The following is a 22,137-nucleotide window of genomic DNA, read 5'->3' as shown; positions in this document are numbered from 1 at the left end:
TGTGCATGGCAAACTCCTTTGTGCACATATGAGTGATGTGTGAGAGAAAATTACAACTTACACATATACGCCTGTTTATGCTTACGGTATATCTTTGGGTGTGTGTGTGTGTGTGTGTGTGTGTGTGTGTGTGTGTATGCACATTTTTGTATATACGAAAGTAGTGCACCAGAGCTCCTAAATCAATCACTTGTGACATTAACACAGATGCCAGCCCTTTCCAATCACCATCCACTAGCCATCAGTGGCCGGCTGAGTGGCCACATTAGCAGGGTCGCGATCCGCCCCTCAACTCGTTTTTAAGGCGATGCCGGCTTGGCCGTTCGCCCATAAGATTTTTGGAGAGGTCCTCCATCATGTTAAAACCTCAACCCCAGCTGGAGCCTCTGCTGCAGCTGCAGTCTCCTACACGTGCATGTTACTTGTGGCCCATTTCCCACCATTTTCTCATTCTCTCTCTCTTTATTACATCTATTAAAGACTGCACAATGAACCAGCATGAGACTACATAAAACCCTTTATTTAAATATTATGTTGTTCAACAGCCCCATGTTAAGTGGTCAGTATTCTCCTCTAACATTTCAAGGCTTTTTAGTCCTGGAACTAGTGTTGTGTAAATTCATAATTCACAAGAGCTAACTCAAGGTTCAGTTCACACTGATTGAATGTTGTCTTATCCATTTTCCATGTTTAAAACAGTGATGGTTGTTGTTAGCATGATTGTGAGCTATCCACAGGCAATTCCATGATGCCTTGGGCTGAGTCTGTCGAACAACCAGTGGCCATGTTCATGACTTGGTGACCAATCAGAGGCAGAATAGGGCGGGTAATTTCAAGAGTAGTGAGATCCATGATAACGCCGCTCTGTATGAAACTTTACCCTCTTCCACTTACAGTCGGGTTTCTAAAAACAAAACAGTGCATGAGTGTCGTCGAGTGCCGGATGCGTTCAGTTCACTCTTCAGTCTTCACCCAAATATGAGCATGTTTAAATGTGCTCTTTTAACCACGGGGCACCATCCACACTAGAGGTGTGAATCTTCACTGGCCTCACAATTCGATTATATCTCCATTCAGCTGACAACAATTCAAATGCAAAATGGCTCTTGATGAATCGAATGCATCTCAGTGTATGGCATACTCAATGAGATCTATATTACCCAAGATGTCCTTTTTGAAAAATACTCGGTGAGTTGTTTTTTTTTTTTTGATCACTCGCGGATGATCTCTCCCTCCCTCCAACATACCTTCTACATAAATAACGTTAGCCTAATGTCCACCCACAGTTGAAAGCCTGGGAGTAACGTTGCAACGTAACTTTATTGTCCAGCTGAGGCCGGACAATCAACATACGCTGCAGACTCTCGATTATGCTCTGTCTCTGCATCAATGCAGAATCTTCCACGTCCGCATCGCGATGCACCTTATATTGGAGAAATGTTGACACCTCTAATCCACAAACACACATGTAGAGGTACATGTGATACTCTTAAACATTATTGAAATGCAGGCATAAATACATCTCCAAACATATCTGCAGTAGCCTGTGAAGTATCTTACTTAAGAGAGTAAAACCAAAACTTGAGAGCCAAACTTTATTTTGGTTATTTTTAATTTGATTTAATTCTAGTCTTTTTTCATCAATATTTCACAATAAAAAAAATAATTAAACTACTTGTTGTTAGACTTAATGTACTTGAGGAGCTCTTACCCACAGTGTTTTAATCATTTGCACTAGTGGTTTCCAAGGTAACTTGAAGAGCTGCTCTTCGTTGTCAGGGTAGAAGGAAAAAAGTAATAATGTGCCATCTCAGTGATGTCCTTTCTGTTGTATAAAGCAGTTAGCTTTGGTTTCGCCTTTCATTTTGTTTTTAAGTATTTGTCAGCTGGTGTCGTTGCTCATCTGTACAATATGTTTGCACCATACTACCATACCATAAAAATAGATAAAAAATGATAATTAAAATTATAATAAAATTATTTATGATGTGTAAATACTATTTCATGAGCAATAATATTTATGCACTTATGGAACCAAGTAACATCCTGAAACCTTGAAAAAAAAAAACCTGTTGTGTTATTTTTTTATAATGGGAAGATTTTTTTTAAGCTGAGGTCGGGAATTCAGTGAAGTTATACGCTGTATGGGACAAATATGAAGTACTCGAATGCTTGTCTATTTGTGTTGTTTTGTCTAAGGAGCTGTCTGTCAGTGATCTAAAAATATAGGCCCAAAACAACTTTTCCACAGTATAGTGGGTGTTCTGATACGTATAGGGTCACAAGTTCTTACTTATGTTATTTACTTTCTCTCAGGTATGCTGTTCTGCGAGACCCAGCAGGCTGGCTGAGTGTGAACCCAGTCAGAGGGACTGTCAACACTTCAGCCCCGCTGGACCGCGAGTCTCCTTATGTCCATGACAATAAATACACAGCTGTCTTCATCGCCACAGATAACGGTGAGTGTCTGATACCCCACTGCATGAAAATGAGAGAAGATAATTAGATGCATACATACAGGACATATTTTAAAGGAGACCTATTGTGCTTTTTTTCGGGGGTTTTTTCCATTCCTTCAGTGATTTATATTTGTTCTTGTGCATGTAAAAGATCTTGAAAGTTGAAAAGGTCAAAGTCTGCACCAACAGAGGCTCCTCTCTCCCACAGAAAACACTGCTCCTGAAACGCCTCGCCTTTAATTCTGTGACTTTGTAACCCAAAACAAAATCATGAGCAAGAGAATCGTGAAAATGAGCATAAAATGTCTCCTTCAAATAGTTAGTAAAACCTTCAGATCAATACATGTGTCCATCGTGCAACTTTTCCACTAATATAAATCAGCTGTAATCGATGAATATAAAGGCTTTGAAATGACTGCCCTAAACCAACACCTGGTCTATATTTCCCAGGAAACAAACAGTTTGTGTAACAAACGTTTGAAACAAACAGTTTGTGTAACAAACGTTTGTTTGGAACAAATACTGTACATGAAGAATTGGATTGTTGGCATGGACAGTGTTAGTCCTGGAGGACCAAGTGATATAAAATGAAAGGAAGACATTGTCTAAATCCTGGTCACACCGTAATTTAAAAGTGTAAAACCACCGAAGCACCAGAAGTGTCAATGAAATATATTTAAACAAAGTTCATTAACACACAAAAGAGGATCTTCTATAACCTCTAGAAGGTGTTAGATGTGTTTTAAGGGTATTAATGTAATAAAAGTTCTACTTAATGCATAGGCAACGAGCCAAAAAGACTTCCCACCCTAGATTAATTCTCATTTGCATTATACAAAGAATTCCTCCTGGGTGGTGAGTGTTGGTGCAGAACCATTGAAGCAAACATGAAAAAGTAAAACAATGCCTGCCTGTGCATATGAGTTCTCCTGGAATGAACTTACCCTGTCTGTTAGTTTCGCCTGGGCCACAGTGAAACTGACATTATACCATGGTGACAATGGGATGGCCTTAAGTGCTACTGCTTCTGTCGGACCATATGGTCGCTGGTTGGCAGTGTCAGTGGAGCTGCTGCTCTGAGACTATCCAAGGCACAGATGAGACCGTCGAGAGCCTTGACACGTCTACGCTTTTTCTTTCTTTGCATCTCTCTTCCTGCGTCTCTCTGTCTCTTTATCCCTTTGTCCCTCTGTCTCTCCCTCTCCCTATCAATCTATCTGGTCTCCTATGCTCAGGGAGATTCTGACAGATCCATTAGAGGAACTGAGAGATTCTATTAGTAGGCAGCAGAATAGCACTGTTGTGCTGGGGAATTTGGCAGCCTTAGAAAGATGAGCGTTGAAAGAGGAGTAATGATGGGGCAGAGGGAGAAGGTGGAGGAAGTGGAAGGGTCAGGGGAAGAAGAGAAAGGAAGGGACACAAGAGGAGATAAGAAGAAGATGATACAGAGCCGGGGAGGCGGGTATGGAATAGGTGGAGAAGAAGAAAAATGGTGAAGATTATGAGTGGACAGGGCAAAGTGTTAGATCGGTCTTGGGGCCAGAAGAGGGAGGCAGGCTAAGAAGATACTGTACAGCTTGATATTTTTGTGAAGTTTTCAAGACACTGACTGTAACACTTATGTGTCTGTCTTAAAGAAATAGTTGTAACATTTTGAATTTTCTTGCCAGGAGTTAAATGAGAAGATTGATAACATTGTCATGCCTTAAATTAGCACAAAGACAGGCGGAAACAGCTACTTCATTTCTGTCTAAAGATAACAAAATCCGACTCTACCAACTCCCTAATCAATACATTAGATCTCATTCGTTGAAAAGAAATCGAATTATAAAACTGAAAAAGCTGTCCTTTGACGTCAGCATGCTAACATGCTGATGTTGGGCAGGTGTATGTTCACGATCTTAGGATGTGTTCACACTTGTCTCGTTTGGAGCAGTTGTTTAGAAACCGGGAGCGTTTCCCTACAAAGATGACTTTATTTGGGCAGGTGAACACTGTCATTGCACTTGGATGTGGAACAAAACAAGTGGGCTGGGAATGCCAAGAAAGGGAGATCTCGGTTTTACTTCCAAGCGAACCCTGGTGCAGTTAGTCTGTGGTGTGATAGCAGGCGGACCATTGACAGGATTTTGTGATGGTACATATGCAGGATTTTAAAAGCTAAACTACAAATAAATCCATCTCTTGAAATCTGTTCAGGAAGGGTTCTTATTATTTATCTGTATGAGCCATGTATATATTCAGGCAAATCACAGGCTTACCGTGTAACAACATCGACACAGGTATTTTCCCTGATTAATAGGTCAAAGTCTGATAAAACTGCTGTGCTTGGATCCTACTCGGTGTACCCCCATGTCTCCCATAATAATAAGTACATAGTCATTAAAGACGCCTCCTTTTCATCCTGTCTCTGCCTGTGAATCATTATTCATAACATGCAGTCGATTTGCAGACTAAAAATATTAATAAAGCTTAAAACCAGATATTTCTACGTGAGCTATTTGTGACACCTAAGAACATAAAAAAAACTGTAGGCTGAATAGAGTAGGCCTACACTAATGTATTTTCACATTGGTTGTAATTGTGGTACTTGGAGAAAGTAATATTGACTCAGGTGCTACATGATGTTAAACATTTGAGAAACACTGCTCTAAATGAAAAGTCAGGGGATTGTCGAGTTATTAGGATCTTTCCATTGCTGACAATTAATGTTTGTACAAAATTTAGTGACCATGCATCCAAAGCTTGTTGGCATTTTACCAAAAATCTGAAATATAAGATCACAAAGGTCAGTCAGATTCACCTGCTGGGGACTTGGAATATGCAGTATGTACACATTTTATGATAGTCCATCTAATAATTGTTGAGATATTTCAGATTAGACGAAAGTGATGTACCAGCCAACCAACAGTGCACTCCCTCGAGCCAAACCATAAAATTCAAACTGTTCTCTGTGTTGTTTATGGCTAAGATGTAAGAGGTGAGATGGATTAGACGTATCCACGCTGCTTCTAGGCAGCCAACACAGACTTAAGCAAGGAGAACCATAAAGAATCCCTGCACCCAGACCTTTAACAACTACTGTATCAGTGCTTTCGTGTCTGGTTTGTGTGTGCGTGCTGAATGAAATGTGAGCTGAATACTGATACCGGCTCGACCCCTGGCTCGCCTCTTTCACTGCACACTCTGTCATTGACCGGACAAATCTGCTCCTTCCCCACAGCGCTCTGCGCAATGATTGTATGACAAGCCACCTATGTAGACTACCGACAGGATATCGATTGACTCTTACATCTTCATCTTTGTCTTTATGTGGAGAGCTCAGATGTATACGTATGTACACTGCAGTGGAGAGGAGCAGGGTGAGAGGAGATATAGAAACAGAAAGGGGGGAGAGGCATATATGAGAAGTAGCTGTGCACATAGGACAATTGGGAAAACTTGCTTGAAAAGAAGGATAAACGATGGAAAGAAACATTTCATATATGTTTATCACAGTTTTTCAAAGCACATTTCATCACACGATTCTAAAAAAAAATCATGTCTATCAACCGGGCACTTGCTGAATATTTCTCAAAGAAAGCTCAAGTATTGTTGTGTGTAACTGAAGGCCTGAGAGTGTTTCTAAAATACACATTTTTTCCCATTGTCTTGAGTCGTCCCATGGTCTGTTTAAGCCAATTTGACCTCCTATGCTAATGAGAAGTATACGCTTAGTGAGTGTTTTACATAGTTAGCATGTAACTGACTGTACTTCGTGCTTAACAGCATGAGGGCAGGTCAGCCGGAGCAGTCCTCCAGGCAGCAACAGATGGACAGCAAAGGATGGAGCGAACGTACAACAGGGAAGGAAGAAGGTCGGGATCAAGGGAGAGAGGCTAAGAGGGTAGGCAGAAATAGGACAAACAAAGGAAAGGGAGAAGGTCTGGGAGTTTAACAAGGATGTGAAGAAATGATAATGTTTAAATCAGGGTCAGGGGTCACCTCAGCTGGAGAGTTTGCAGCAGAGAGTCGGGGTCTGGAGGATATGCTCGGTTGCCTTAGCGATCAACTGCACTTGCAGGAGACGTGTACAGAGCCATTTGTCACTCCGTGATGTGTGAAGTCGTACACTTGATTGTCACTGCTTGCATGCATGAGTGTAAATCTGTTTATTTGCATGCACCGTAGCTCACATTCAACCCTGCATCTGTATCTCTGCGCGTCGTCTCTCTCCTCTCATCATGTGTTTCTGTTTCTGAGTTAATGATTGAACAGCTACAGTCCAGTTTTGCCTGGGCAGCCACACTTGGCAGGTTGATGAAGCGATATTGTTTGAGTAGATATTGTTGCAACCTGAGCAGAGGGCTTGGTAGGCTGTTTATATAAACTCTGCAGTAGCTCTGCTGGTTTTGCACGCCAACAAATTCGCTTCTGCTCTCTGATTCCCCGCTGGGACGCCAGCTGTTCCCACATCTTAACCCCTTTCTCCTTCCTTTGCGTTGGTTTTTCATTCACTGTTGGCAGATCTATGTGTTTCGTGAACTTGTGTGTTCATTACGCTTTTTAATGTCTTCGTCCTGGTACACGTGGTGCCTCTCCTGCCTGCCCCTGCGTATCCACTCACTGCTGCGTGTTGTGGTTCAGTGTTTTCCTCTGCTCCTCATTTAAATGTTAAACTGCCTCCTGGTGGGAGCCATTTGTCATTGGGAGGCATGAATACATTATCAAAGCCCCAGTCGTCTGAAACAAGGCGGCACGCACACACATTCTCACACGCATGCAATCTTTGGCGTGTGCTGCCACCGAACCTCTTATTAAAAACTCCTAAGTTATGCATGAAGGAGCCGAGCAGTGTTTGCTTTGAACACATGGACGTACGGAGGAGGAGAGACCTCCATTTAGACTGGGAACTGAGGCGGTGTGCGTGTGTGTGTCTAGCTGTATCGCAGCGAGACAACCTTCACACATTTAAAGAGAGCTTTGTTAATTACAGGAATATTAAGCATTAAATACACAGACTGAGCTGTGTGATAAGTCTCAGCGCTCATCACAGGCAGATCACATCCTCTCTGGTTTAAATCAAAAGCAGGAAGCAAAAGGAGAGCGGGGACGCTGAATTCTAATGGGTCACAGAACAAAACTCTTTGGTGCTCAGATGGATGTAAAATTAAATAGGACTGTGTGTGTGTGTGTGTGTGTGTGTGTGTGCAGAATGTGTGTATCTGTCCATCTCTCTGTGACAGGTCCACATAATAGGTTCATCATCTCTTCTCTCAAAAGAGGGAAAAAGACTGACAGTGGTAGCCAGCTGTCAGTCGCAGATACCCTCCGTTTGTGTGCGTGTGTGTGTACGTGTGTGTGCTCCTCAGTGTGTCTCTACATGTGTCCATCTTCGTGTCGGCGGCTGTGCTGCCTCATTGCCATACTAAGTGCGGGGAACCAGTGTGCCGCTCATTGCCGTAATGGGCTGAGTAATTCCCCCATTTCAGGCCAGCCGAAGACACAATGGTTTCACTACTAAGTGTCTGTCATGTCACCAGCGCACAGTGAGGCAGGCTGGCAGAATAAATGCAGATAGATAGACTCATGTTGTGTCTTTAGCCAGCTGTGATCAGGCTGCCTCAAACTACAGCGGTGAAATAATAAAGCATGATGAGCCTTTGTGTCAGCCCAGTGAGCTCAGATCCCCGGGCCAACGATAGAAGAGAACAGAGTAGAAAATAGTAGTTGAAGATGAAAGTCAGTGTTTACGGATAGCTGAGTCTTTCAGCTCTCCAGCTCTGGCTTTTAAAAGTGTAATGAAACCCCTCTAAACCCTGATTTAGTTATTGATGAATAAATGTTTGATTAATAGGGGATTTGGGACTGAGCTGAGAGCAGATAGAGGCATAGTGAATGCTTAGAATCAGCCGTGACTGCCCTCTATAACTTTCCAAAGAATCCATTATACTAGAGCCAAGAGAGCAAGAGCTGAGGAGCAGACTGTGTCTAATAGATGGTAAATATAGTAACAGCAAGCTCGTTGTCAAAGCGACGTAAAGAGAAACATGCAAGAAGGTGAGACAGGTTTAGGTGAGGAGGTAGGTAGACAAGTAAAATGTGATATTTAAAGAAATGATAGGACAAAGAAATGAAGTGAAACGTTCTGGGTCACAGTACTACACACTGTTATGATGGTCACTGTGTCAGATAAGGCGATTATAGAGAACAGACTCGACAGACTACCCATTGATCCCTGACCAGTAACAGCTTGCTGTCTTATCACAACATGATGTCACTTTCAAGGAAGGGTTAGGGACCGACTTCCAGCAACACATGCAATGAAATTCATGCTGCGTATGGTGGTGAATGTTCAGAAAAGCCTAAAGAAAGACAAAAACAATTACTGTGACCTTTCCTCTGTTTCAGCTGTACATCACTTCCTCCATCACTTGACCATGTTTAGGGTACAGTCACACAAATGTGAAGGCAGGCGATTGACCAATGTGGGCAGTGCAAGATGCGATCTGCTCTGGTTTGTAGTCCATATGTCTTTGCTATCAGTTGAGGCTGCGTCCTTGCCGGTCAAAGTTCACCGATGCTGAACTCCACATGAAGTGGAGATGTGAATTTGCTTCGCAAAAAAAAAAAAATGTTTTGTTTAAACTCTGTATTGCACAAATCCATGTAATAGACCTTACCGTCCCTTGTGTCACCTTTACATTTGGCCTTGCCTATTTGTGAAAACAACACCACTTCCGTGGTCAGTTGTCCAATAATAACATGCTACATCCTGTTACATTTTCAAGATAAAGGCACCAAAACTACTTGGTCAGGTTTAGGAAAGGTCATGATTCTGCATGAAATAACTACTTCCTCAAAATAGTCTCCCCTGGCTGTTTGCCTCACACAGGACTCAAACTCTAGTGGCCTGGGTGACAGTCCTAGAAATAGATCAATCAACCATCCCCAGCCTGCTCCTGTTGTGGACTTTCTTGGTCCTTCATAAACACATGTATCTTCGCATCTAAGTGAGCACAACCATCACCCTCACGTGTTGACCTGTATAGTTGATCGGCAAGTCAAATACATGCTTTGCTGTACAACTAGGCTGTTTATTATCTCCTTCACTTGCTACTATTAATTTCAGGAGCGGAAATCACAGCACTGTGTGCTCCTATCAGTCAACATTTTGAACACATCGGGTAGGCTATAAAACTCTAACATGCTTGTCCTTCTGTCTGGACTCTGGATCAATTGTCACGGCCGAGGCCCACTTTCGTTCCTGAAATCTAAACCTAAAACTACTGTCTGAGGGATTGGGTGATTATCAGGCTGATATATCCATAGTCTGAACCTGAAGATCAGAGGCTTTGTGAGACGGCATGAGTTAAATAAATCCTGGGAGTGTTTACTTGCCCCCGTCTTGTCTTAAGGTTGCTTTCACTCCACTTATATATCTCTCTTGTCAATCCCTTTATGGAGACAGCCACAGAGGCAAACAGGTTAACTACCATGATGAAATGTGTTCTTGCCCAACCAATCAATTATGACCCTCTGTAGCAGTAGGCTGCGGTGACGCCAGCATGAGGGAAGGATGCAGGGTAGGGAATCAAGGCATCTTGACCCAGGGTAATGGCAGTGTAATGGGATATGCTCTGGAAAGCGCAGATGATCACAACTCGACGCTGTCTTGCCTTCTGTTGCCTCCCCTGTCTTGCGGCACTGCCTCATTAACCCCAAATACACACTGTGCCTTTCTCACTTTAGCGCTTTACTGCCATCTCCCCATCCTCTGTCTCTCCCTTTCCTGTCCCTCTCTAACTGCCTCTGTCCTTCATTTCTCTACTCATAGAGGAACCTCTTGGGGAAGTCATCACCTTGTAAAAAAGACTCTTGTAACATCTCTGATTAAAGAATACCTTTGTTCAGTTTTGCCAGGGAAGATATGTCTCTCTGTGTTGTCGGCTGTTATCAGGCCCTGTCTCTCTTGTGTCCTTGGAATACTGATTCATCCGCAGATCAGAAGTTATCGCTGCGCCTGGCACACTAAAACAAACACGCCTCTGCCCACTCAGCAAGAGAGCCTGAGTCTGAGTGCAGCAATACCTAGTGGGTACTTATTTTGTAAAAAACTGACACGGCTGGTTATGTGGAGAGTGAGTGTATTCAATATGATTAAAATTTAAAAAGTGGCCCTCACCTCCGCAGCCAGGCACATCTCTAACAGGAATTTTCCACCAGGGCTTCCTCTGTGTAGATATGAACAGCTTTGGGTAGTAGTTTTAATGACAGTGATCCAAATGAAATGAGATGAGTGGGCAGTGTAGATGGAGAGCGATAGATAATGAAAGATGAAGTCAGATGATGGAATCGAGCACACATGATGGAGGATTTCTTTCAGTTTATCTAGAAAGTACATGATTAGGCCAACATAGTAAATCTGTCAGAGGCTTAGTTACTGATGAAGAGTTGAAGGCACCATCTGTGTATGTCAATATGTGTGTTTATCTATCTGGGCTGTATGGTGAGTGGGGCGTGCAGGGCTTGGGGAGCGTTTTTAATTACACAGCCTCACAGTTTCTTATATACTGTAGAGGCCTTAATTAACACCTTACGCATTAGAATTGCCACTTAAACGCACATATACACACATGAAAAGTATCACAGTAACTTCAGGAAGTTTTTTCCCTTGGTGGCAAACGGATAATAAGTTTCAAAGTCCCAATTTACACCTGGTATGAACCTGTGATGTGGATGCACTTTTGAATTCTAAAGGGGAAACGGACAACTTTTCAGTGGTATACTTGTTGGGGCCACTGCATCGCCAGGCAAACACAGAGCGTGTCATTTTTCTGTAGTCGTTAAACTGTGCAGGCAAAATGTACTGTAAAGCACATTTGTAACATTTTTACCTTAAAATAACAGCTTCAAAATCATTTTGATGGTACAGTGTCTTGTAATAGGGTGAATGGTGTCTCAGCCCCCATATCACTTGTTTCTGCACTATGTATCTTCAGTGAGAGGGTAGGATCACAGAGTTACATGCAAGTTTAACATTTATTTTAAAAAGTATACAGTGTCAGGAAAGCTACTGAATTTACTCTGTACCTTGACCCACCTGTATCTGAATAATGACTGCCAATCCATGGGCCTTTGCATTTACAAATACAAACTCCAAATTGCCAAGGGTCGCCAAGGGCTGTTGAAGCCACCTGATGCAGCTGAGTGGTGATTCAGAAATGGATATCACTTGTGATGATGGTTCAGTGGACATTCGTCTAAAAATGTGTTTCTCGATTCCTCTCTTCTCGTATCTTCTCCAGGCATCTCTTCTCGTATCAGTAGGGACTAAGTGGATGGAAAAGATGCAAGTGAGGGTAATGTCAATGCAGTTAAGGGAAGTGGGATATAGGCAGTTTAATTATTATTGTAGGAACTGTGCAGGTGCATGTGTCTGTCGATTCAATTGTTCCAGTGAGCCAGTGGACTAGTATGCACAACACCAGCCCCCTGAAACCAAAGCAAAATGGAATTCAGCCATCATTCATTTGTATTATTTTACACCTGTGCTTTTTCTACTGTCTTCTCCGAAAGAGGCCCTCAGACAATTTGGGAATGAGGAGCAGGTGTGTAAGCAGGGTGAGAACAGGTGCCTATATAGGGCCATTAATCATTTTTGAATGTATAATTTATTTTGGTGGATTTCTGTTTGCACAGAGCACTAGAAAGCATAATAAAATAGAAGTTAACTGTTAGAAAGTATCTTTTGTAATATTTTCCAGCAGGCCATTAGATCTTGCTTAAGTGCTTTGATATTGTGAGTTTAACAAACTTACTAATTAAAGTTGTTTAACTTGGATTTTTCATTTGGATCTGACACCTTATCACAGTAAAAATCCTGTAGCAGTCTCTGGGAGCAGACCAAAACAAGAAATCTCCCAAGGAAGGCAATTTTGGTGTTTAATTAGTATAGAAAGAGCTTGCGGTGTAAGCCTGCTTTAAGCTATATCAAAACCCTCCTCCTCCCATCACTTGGTATAATAGCCAGCGACTGATAACCCAAACTCTATTCTGAAAGTAATTTGCCAGACTAGCAGCGATGCACCTGTACCCAGCACTGCTTCTCTCCCCGAAGTCATCCCTCTTAATGACTTGTGCCTATTGTAATTGGCTCTGGCTGGTTTCATTTACAGTTCTGATCAGCCAATCAGATTAGCAGGGTGTCATGTGATAGTGTTTGCCGAAGCCCGGAGGAGACTGATGAGTGATGGGACAGAATGAAGTGGGTTATCTGAAGGGAGTTTTAACAAGGTCTGGGACTTACACAGTGGCAGACTGATAGAGGAACTAGGAAATACAACGGCAGATAGGATATCATCATATCTGTCAGCGGTGAGTGCACAGAATGGTAGAAGTAGCTGCTTTTTGCATGAAATGCACCGGCCAGAGGATGGCATATGTTTTAATACTGACATCAACTTTTAATCCATTGTCAATCCATTAAGTATCAGGAATTTATTTGAGGCAGTGTAACTTTTAGTGGCGTGGGTTTTTTTTGACTGGACTGTGACTTGTAAAGACTCCTCTCATACTGAAAGTGGGGATGGGGAAATGAAGAAAAATGAAGAAATACTTGTAATTTAGTTATCTTATAAAGAGTAATTCATATTTGAGGAGGATGAGTCTTAAAAATGTGAAGTTAAAAACCGCAAATTCTCTAGTCGTGCCTAATGCTTCCACAAGGGTTTTGTAATTTGCATGTTTGAACGATTAAACAACGTTAAAACATGCCAGATAGGAATCCCAGAGGACCAAGCTTGAAGAACATTGCTTTATAATAACCATCATAAATAATCTTTAAATGAATAGTGAATTAAACGTTACTTAATCGTTGTTTCAATGAAATACTTTATAAACCATTTATTTACTATTTCTAGAAAGGTTTATAAACGTCAGCTGTAACTTTACAGAAACAAGTCCCCAATAAATGTTTCATTAAGAGTGAAATAACTATTAACTACAGTTTAATTAATTATAAATTAACCATTTATCAAAGGTGCAATATGTAAGAATTTTAGCATGCTAACCAGCTAGCCCCAGTCGTCCTGTCTCGTAATACCACTTTTTTGGTCTAATCAATAAACTTCTCACAAAATGTCAAGAAAGTAAATTATCTTGTACCTATTTTTTCTTATTACGCAGAAAAATAAAACGTTGCACCTTCTGTTTTCAAGTTTCGCACTTTCACAGAACAAAGTCGCAGAACTGTTATTAAAACTTGTAAACTGAGCATTAAAACGGTTTCATTTAAAAACTGTATGTTTTAATTTCCCATGTAACATTTTTACATAAAGCGTGTTTTAATTTATCTTTTGCCTGATATATAACACACATATCTCTATAAGTGGCACATGCATTTTGTTGCATTCCCTGGGTTGTGTTGTGTCTATGTCGTTTCGTGTTTTGCTGTCTGTGACTTTCATTTCCCATGCTTTCAGTTGCTGAATAATGCTGGTCTGCACTGGTTGTTGAAACATATTTCTCAACAGAGGACAATACACTGCAATGTTGTTCAACACATAGCAGTGGAAAACAAACCTCCTAGTCCTAGTGTGATGGTATACAGATCTCAACATAATGTGCATTCAAATTGAGTGTGTAACTGTTTAAATAAGAACAGGCTCAGGAATCTGTTACAGTACACGAAGAGAAATGGGTAGATTCAGCAGGGCATGTGCTACCTTGTGTATTATGGCTCAGTATTGTGCTGTTATTTGTGTTGTTAAGTTGTAAAACATTGTGAAGTGACGGGGAAGAGATTTAACAAGAGTTCAGTTAAATATGACATGGAGAACACTTCATATGTTCGTATAATTTAAAAGAAATCACTCCCCTTCAAAGGACCTTTTGTCCTGCTCTCCTCTCCTCCCTTTCTCATTTAAGATTTTTCCTTCATTTATCTTTTCTCACCCTCCTCTATTACCTTGCTGTAGTCCACCTGTGAATTAGTCTTCCTGACTGTTTAGCTGCAGCATGATGTATTGTGACATTTTCCAATGAGCCATTCCTCATGCGCCACCCCTGCTCCTGGCTTCCACTAGTACCTGCTTGTTGTTATTTCATTTCCTTCATCATCTCCTTTTATGTGGCTGAGGAAAATAATCATAGTAATAACAATGCTGAATATTTGTAGCCAAGGGCATCATCCAGTGCTTCTTCTGTAGCTGAGCTGTCCTGATATTTAATGGTTATTCTAATGAGAAAAAAAGAAATGTGGCCAGATAAGAAGAGTCTTGTTTCAGCTTTGTCCTTGGTGACAAACTCTGCAAGTGGACCTTCTTTAATCCTGTGAATTCACTTGTGGCAGGGGGCCGTTGCCAGACTAATTTCACAGTAAGAAAAACAGATCAAATGTATTACTTTGCCAAAGATGAAAATGGAACTAGCTGTACTTTCCACCCCTTCAAATTCGTTGTACTCCCTCCATCACCTCCTCTCATAAAACTTCACAATGACAACAAAATTATTTTCCCCCAGGTGGAAATAGAAAGACCGAGCAGATCACGGATTTTATTCTCACCACACCATGCAGGAGCAGGAATTGGTACATTTCAAACTGCTGCTGGTCACAACCCTGTCTTTTCTTCCTCCTCTGCAACAGTAGGGAGAGAAAGTCAGACAACAGATTGAAAAAATAAAGCGATAACAACAGAAAGTGACAGCCAGACAGAAAGAGAGCATTAGCCTAAAGCCAAAGTGTTGGGAGCAAAAGAGTGTTTGTGGGGTATATAGAGTGATATAAAGAGAAAGCAGCGAAGAGAGAGAGAGAGAGAGCCTCAGTTTGTAGCCTGTAGCTGTGGATTAGACCTGACGGCCCCAGGAGTCAATCAATCTGCTCGCTCCTCTCATCTCTGGGCAGATGGGAGAATAACAGGGGAGTCCAACTGCCAGCCAGGGGCAGGTGGAGAGGAGTTGGGAGTAGAGCTAGACGATGGAGATGGAGCAGGAGGGCAAAGCCCAAAGCCCAAAGGAAGAGGTTGGAGGTGATGAAGTCTGCCTCGCCTTTGCAGAATTTATTCAACTTCCATCTTAGCTGCATCCATCCCACAAGCATTGTGTTCTGCAAAACTTGGCTGCTGCAACCTAAAAATATAATAGTGTTTGTCTAAATATTGCATAGTACAAGAAGAAAATGTCTGTCTGAAACATATCACAGACATTGCTGTGGATTACTGTGGATTGTAAAGAATAATTTCAGGAAGGGGAACCCTTTTTCATAGCAGATGTTATTTGCCAATCTTGGGAGTGAAGAATCATTTTACACGAAGTTGCAAAATACCTGGTAATTACATATATTGAAATTAAATGTTTGACTGCTGCTACTGTTCTTTTGGTGTCTTTTTAAACCTCATGAGGGTTGGGCACTTCATGTGCAAGACACAAAAATAAAATAAATCAATCATGTAGTCAACCTATACATCAATTTATTCTTGAAAGATGTAATATGTAGCAATTCTGCATTCAGATAGAAGAAACGAATAGGCCTTTGTTATGTATTTTGTTGAGGTGTGTGCTTACATTATCCCAAATATTCTAATGGTGCATTTCATGTGGCCGCTTGTCGTTGCCTCCAGGTTAGGGAAGTTGGTGTATGACACTGAATTCAACACGAATAAAACTTTACCTCATCTGTGAACATTTGAGCCGAGTCACATCAGATAGATTTTCATCAGCAGTGGTGGTTGTTTATTGGTGTATGCATCAACAGTGAAGCAAGTTTTACAGCTGGGACATTTGTGTTTATTTGAGTTACTTATGCAGTGCTTATCTGCCCCAAACAGCCAGATTACTTTACTGTACTCTAGCAAAAAGCTAACGTTAGCGAGCAACGACATACCTAGGGTGTGTGTGTCTGTGTGATTAAATTCAGGGCAACTCTGTGATTTCAGGAAACACAGGTTCTCTCTCTTCTTTTCCCTTCTCCTCTTGGTAATGTGATCTTCATGAAAAAGAAAATAACATTTCCCCTCCCGCTCCAGTTGGCATTCACCATTACAGAACGTAAACACCCAACAAACAAAGGTCACGTCCACTGATCACTTCTGTAGTCAGGTTGATAAACAGGAGTGAAGATAAATCCACTTTTTAATCCCACTGACTTGTTCGTCAGTTATGTTGCAAAAGGACGTTTTTCTTAAACCTAACTAAGTAGTCCAAAAGTCATGATATGTCATAACCTATACAGTGTTTGTCAGCAAGCTTTATTTTGAAAGTTTATTGCTAACTTGACCTTAGAAACTGATGCTAGAGGCAATAGGTGATTTGTTAATTTTTAACAGGAGGGATGGCTCAATGGGAGCACCATCCGGGGTCTGTAGGTTGATCTACTACCTCTGACCTGGAAGATGTCGTCTCTGATGTCCCACGACAGCCCGGCTTGTTTACCTGTAGCTGCTACTGCTAGTTTGACCCCGGATTTTGATAACGGACGAGCCCGGACTCAGAGGGGAATAGCGCTAGCATATCGTAACAAAATATTAGTGAAATGAACTAGTTTCGTGGCAGATAATGCGTTATATAGAGGCTGTGTGTCGCTGCCCCGTTATTCGCATTATATGGATATATCGGCGCTACACCGGATCTAATTTTGTCCAAACGACTTCAAATGACACCAAAGTTATCTGGGTGAGTATATGATCATATCTTTTGCTCTGCTCCAGGTTGTAAAAAACGGTAGTTATCCTTTAAAATTGTATGCAGTGGACTGAGTTTATTCAGGCAGGGTTTTCTCATGTTTCTCACAATTCACTGCAAGCAGGGTCATTTTAAGTTACATGACCCACATGACCTCTTGGAATTTTTTACCATCTAAATTCCTTGAAGTACACAAAATGAACATTGTGAAAAATAGTAGAGCCCAACCGATTTATTGACCGATATTAGCCTCTCACAGATATATCAATATTGGTGTATATATTGTCTGATATGCATCGATATGAAAACCTTATATTTAATAACTATAATGCAGAAAAACATGCTGGGGTAATATAAAATTGGTGTTAATGACATAGTTTGCCCAGCAGAGTGCACTTCAATGGGGGATAAAACAGCTGGTGTCAGGAAACAGCTACCTCACTAATGGTTAAACTATAAACCAGCACAAAAATGACAATTACCAACATAACATAGGCCACCATGTTCTGAACAGGCACACTAAAAACACTTACAAAAAGTAACATTAGTTTTAAAACAAGCAAATTTAGAGACACCAGAAGCGCTGGGAATCCACCGGAAGCTGCTCTATGACGTCGCGTCTGCTACAGGTTTTGTTCCGCCCTCCGCACGACGTCATACCATGAATGTATAAAGAGAACCCAGCGGGAACGTTTCAGAACCGAGCCTTTTGCCTGCCTGATTTTGTTGACTTGCTCAGATTTTGTTGATCTGGTCATTTTTCGTTTTTATACAATCGGGAGTCTGCACAGGGTGTTTTATTTTGAAAAGTGACCGGATGCTCTATGCCGTTCCTGTGTCTCTGGCTGTGTCCGAAATTGCCCCCTACTCACTATATAGTGCACTATATAGTGGCCACGCCATTTTGTTGTGGTTTCGAATGTATATGTATATATGTATATATGTAGCCTATATATCTGACTTCCTGCCGGCGCAATCTGCTCTGTGCAGCTTGTTGCGGCTTCCGTCAAAAATCAAAAAGGCAGCCGGCACACAAAGCGGCCGTGCGCGGCTTGACTCCACTGTGCGCCGGAGCTGATCGCGACCGCTTGTGATTTTTAACACACTAACTGCTACTAGGGGATGGAGAGTGATGGCAGGTTAACAAGGGGGATGCTTTTTGGTAATTTTGCTAACAAGGGGGATGGCATCCCCCCTCAAATCGCCTACTGGCTAGAGGGGTAGGTAAAGCGACATGGTCTGAAGCTTAATGCCACTGAGTGCCATATTTGACAAGTTCCGTGTTGCTAACGTGTTGCTCAAAACTTAATATTGGAGTTATGGATGTTTTTAGTTTTTTCTCCCCGTGATGTAGTACCAGCTCATTATTTTGTGTTCTTTGACAGATTACTGACATGAAAATTGGACAAAAATGTAATGAGTGGTTGCTGAAGTTTTAAGAGTTTTAATAGTTTGGAGGAGTTTGGAAGCACAACATTTAAGATGTGCTCAACCTTTCAGTAAATCATATGTGCAGATAAAACATCATCATAATACTATTCCAAAGCTGATATTATCAATCATATTTGGATTAAAGAAATGAACTATGTGACAATGTGTAGTGACAGGCCGCTCATACTGATGGATCCATAGAAAGGTATCTCCTCAGCTATTCAGTGTGTTTTAGCGTTTTAGCGTTTAAACAGCTAAATTGTTTTCGTTGTACAACCCAAACCTTTACTGTTTTAGTTCTTTCTGCTCTCGTGAGTGTTGTTTTCATCTTAAAAGTTCTGATAAATTGACTGTATGCTTCCTGCGCAGCACTAAACAGCAGACCAACAAAATTAGTAGTAAGCCGTTGAACATAGTGGTGCATTTAACAGCCAAAGAGCCACTTGTTTTCCTTGGGTGTTGGTGGGGACCAAAAAGAGAGCTGACAGAGAGTAAATATTGGACTCACATTCATCAGGTGGCCAGAACCTGACTCCAAATGAATGACAATGTGTCTGATGGAAGTGTAAATATGCAAGTTTGTTAGATCATCTTAAAAGGCGATGGTATTTCAGTGTAGTTTACAGCTTTTTTCAACCAAGTGGCCAAAGTTCAGTTAATGCAGGAATTATATTATGCTAATCCACTCTGTCAGCCAACACATGTTGCATTGATACACTCTGTGAATATTTGCATTTTACTGAATGTGCATAGTTTGCATGTGTAGTACAATCTCAGAACAGAGAAGCTTAAAATTAAAGCCCACAGGTGGTTGCAGGGTGGAGGTGACGCTTTTGAAATAATGTAGGAGCAGGAGAAACATTTCTTGCGTGTGTTTTGCAAATGATTGGTGCAGCAGTAGCGTTTCATACCATCTCTAATTAGCTGCCTTATTGCAAAAGAGGTGTTGGTATGGTGCACTTGGTGAGTGAGTTTGTCATGTGTGGGTGTAGCACAGCTACTGGAGTTCTCTGCCAGAACTGGCTCGCAGGCTTGCTTAATATTAAAGAGGAACTTTTATGGAGACAATTAAACCTAATTTCATTCGTTAATTAGTGTAATTCCTGCTCTGAAACCAATTTATCAGAATCAATCCCCACTTGTGCAAAGATAATTTTAGCTTTGGACTGTTGAATGTTTCAGTGAAAATAATACATCATTCATTATCTCATTTGTACAAAAACATTCTTCACTTGAAATTAGGATTTGCTTTGCTTATGCAAGTTTTAAAACTTTCTGACTTCATTCCTTAAACCTATTTATACCCTAAATAAAAGCAGTCCATGGAAAAAATGAGGGCTGCAGAATAACACACTAAGGGGATTTCCATCTCGATTTATGTTATTTTAACTTGTTAGCAAGATGCAATATGTCAGAGCCACAAGGGGTATTGGATTACTTTAGATTTGACAGAATTCATATCACTTGCAGGCACATTAGGATCAAGTTAAACGATACATTGCCATGGCCCGGGGGGGACTGCTGAGGGGAGATGGACTGTAATAAAGACAAAGAGGGAAAGACTGTGCAGGAAAATATGTCTTTTGTCCAGACAGTCATGGTCCCCAGATGCAGATGATGAAGCTTACTGACTTTGGTGATCCCCCAACTTTTCATCTAGCACCACCCTGAGGTTATTATGTTCTTTTGTGAAAAGTCACTACAACTTTTAGATGTGTTGCCATGACATGTCCTGATCCTTTAACCCTTCATGTGGTTTATGACCAAATACCAGAAAAGCTAACGGTAGTAAATGATGGCAAATATCGATCTTGTCACACTCTTGTAGTCACACTCTAAAGCATTCTGCTTTATTGTCTGTTTTACTCTAAATGGGACCATGATATAAGAAAATGAACATCATTCTGTATTGAAGAAGACTTGAGGCTAGCAATTGAGACCATAAACTCATCTCTATAATAAATCAAGTGAGAAGTAGGGTTATTTTATTATAAACTTTTATTTAACTTATAAGTCTTATCGACTTCTTTTTGAAACCATTGCAGTCACCCCCTGCTGGCTGTTAAATAAAATGCATATAGTAGTAAGAGGCAAACGCAATGCAAAGAGCTTGAGTCCCATGTGAGGCAAACATCTAGTGGTGACTGTTTTGAGGAAGTATTTGTTTTAAGCAAAACCATAATGTTTTCCGAGACCTAACCATTGTCAAATCGTTTTTTTGAAAACTGGATGGAGCATGTCTGTTAACTTCACCACAGGCGAGCATACCTGCCAACACTCCTGATTTTTGCAGAAATCTCCATATTTTTAAGCCTTTTTTTCTCTGTGCTCTGACAAAGGTTACTGTGCTTGTTCGAGCCCTCGTCTCCACTCAGTTTTCCCATGAAAATGAATTATGCCCATGAAGAAGGAATATGTTTCTGACTTTCACTCCACTTGGTGCGAGACCTTCCCCTTTTGTAATTAAAAATTTTAGATGAGATTTTTTAGATTTTAGATTTGTTCACTTTTTGAACATGTATGTTTTTTTAAACTTATTTTACTATGAGCTATGAATTCAAGATTAATCCATTTTCACACAGTTGCATTTATTCTGCTAATCTTTGGTGAAGTGTTTTATGGGGGCAGGGGCATTGAGTGTTGGACATTTGCCAATACACCAGAAAATCTCCCTCTTTGTCGCAGTTGGCAAGTATGGGCGAGACCAAATGCGACTGGTCTATTTCAGGGTTTGGTGGGATACCAGGTGGCTCCTTTAATACGGTCTATCACCCAAACCTGTAACGGTGTCATACTACTGCTGTAAACAAAAGTTCTCTGCTGTGGCTGTTGTTTGATTAATTTGTACACACCAACATGGCCATTAAGACTGATGAATGTACAATATTAATAATTGTGCAAGTCCCAATTCTTATCTGGGTTACTAGAGGAAGTGAGTAAAGCCTTATATGACACACAAACATAACAGGATTGCACACACACTCCCTGAGAGGCGGTGAGAACAGAGCTTTGTTCTCATTTGAATCTTGTTTTACATTGATCTGACCAAGATGTGCCCATGTTCTCCTGGCTTGGATTTGCAAGAAATGGAGACTGAACCCTGTTTTAATGAGACAGAAACTCTCTGCTGCCAACATAACAGTTCAACTGCTTGAAGTGGCGATTAATGCATTTTTTTGGAATCTGAACTCTGACAACAAAAACAAATAGGGGGACAGTCTTCTACACATTAAAGTATGTTGCTTCTTTCCGAAATATCACCTACTTAATGTTTGTTTTAGGGCCTAACACGCAGGAATGGGTCGACACTTTGTAGCTGCAAAGATCTGTAAATTGCCTGTCTCTTTTAGAAACTTGCAGTGTGTTAAATCAGAACTTCTGTGACAGAGCGGTGTGAAGCGGAGGCCAGCAGACAAGCTCCATTGAAGCCGAGGCAGGCTGATGATGACACAGGCATGATGCAATGGAGATAAGGAGAAGAAGAAGAGAGAAATAGCGTGATTAGGTATGGGGAGTATGCATTCAAGAAGACAAACAGCTTCATTTAAAGCTAGCCAAGCAAAGAGACGGCCTCTCCCACTACAAATGG

The 22,137-nt window shown here is 41.2% G+C and overlaps 1 protein-coding gene across 1 annotated transcript in view; it reads left to right on the top strand.

The window, feature by feature from the left end:
• cdh13 (cadherin 13, H-cadherin (heart)) overlaps positions 1-22,137 on the top strand; it is a 398,586-nt gene that overhangs the window by 327,392 nt on the left and 49,057 nt on the right. Inside the window, exon 11 of the mRNA XM_084364311.1 lies at positions 2,317-2,459. Coding sequence (XP_084220437.1) covers positions 2,317-2,459 — 143 coding nt within the window. The remainder of the gene's footprint in view (positions 1-2,316; positions 2,460-22,137) is intronic.

This window comes from Pagrus pagrus (genome assembly GCF_965226575.1).
Source record: "Pagrus pagrus genome assembly, chromosome: 10".
Lineage (NCBI taxonomy): Eukaryota > Metazoa > Chordata > Actinopteri > Spariformes > Sparidae > Pagrus > Pagrus pagrus.
The sequence above is the reverse complement of the archived record's forward strand: the minus strand, read 5'-3'. Positions and strand labels throughout refer to the sequence as shown.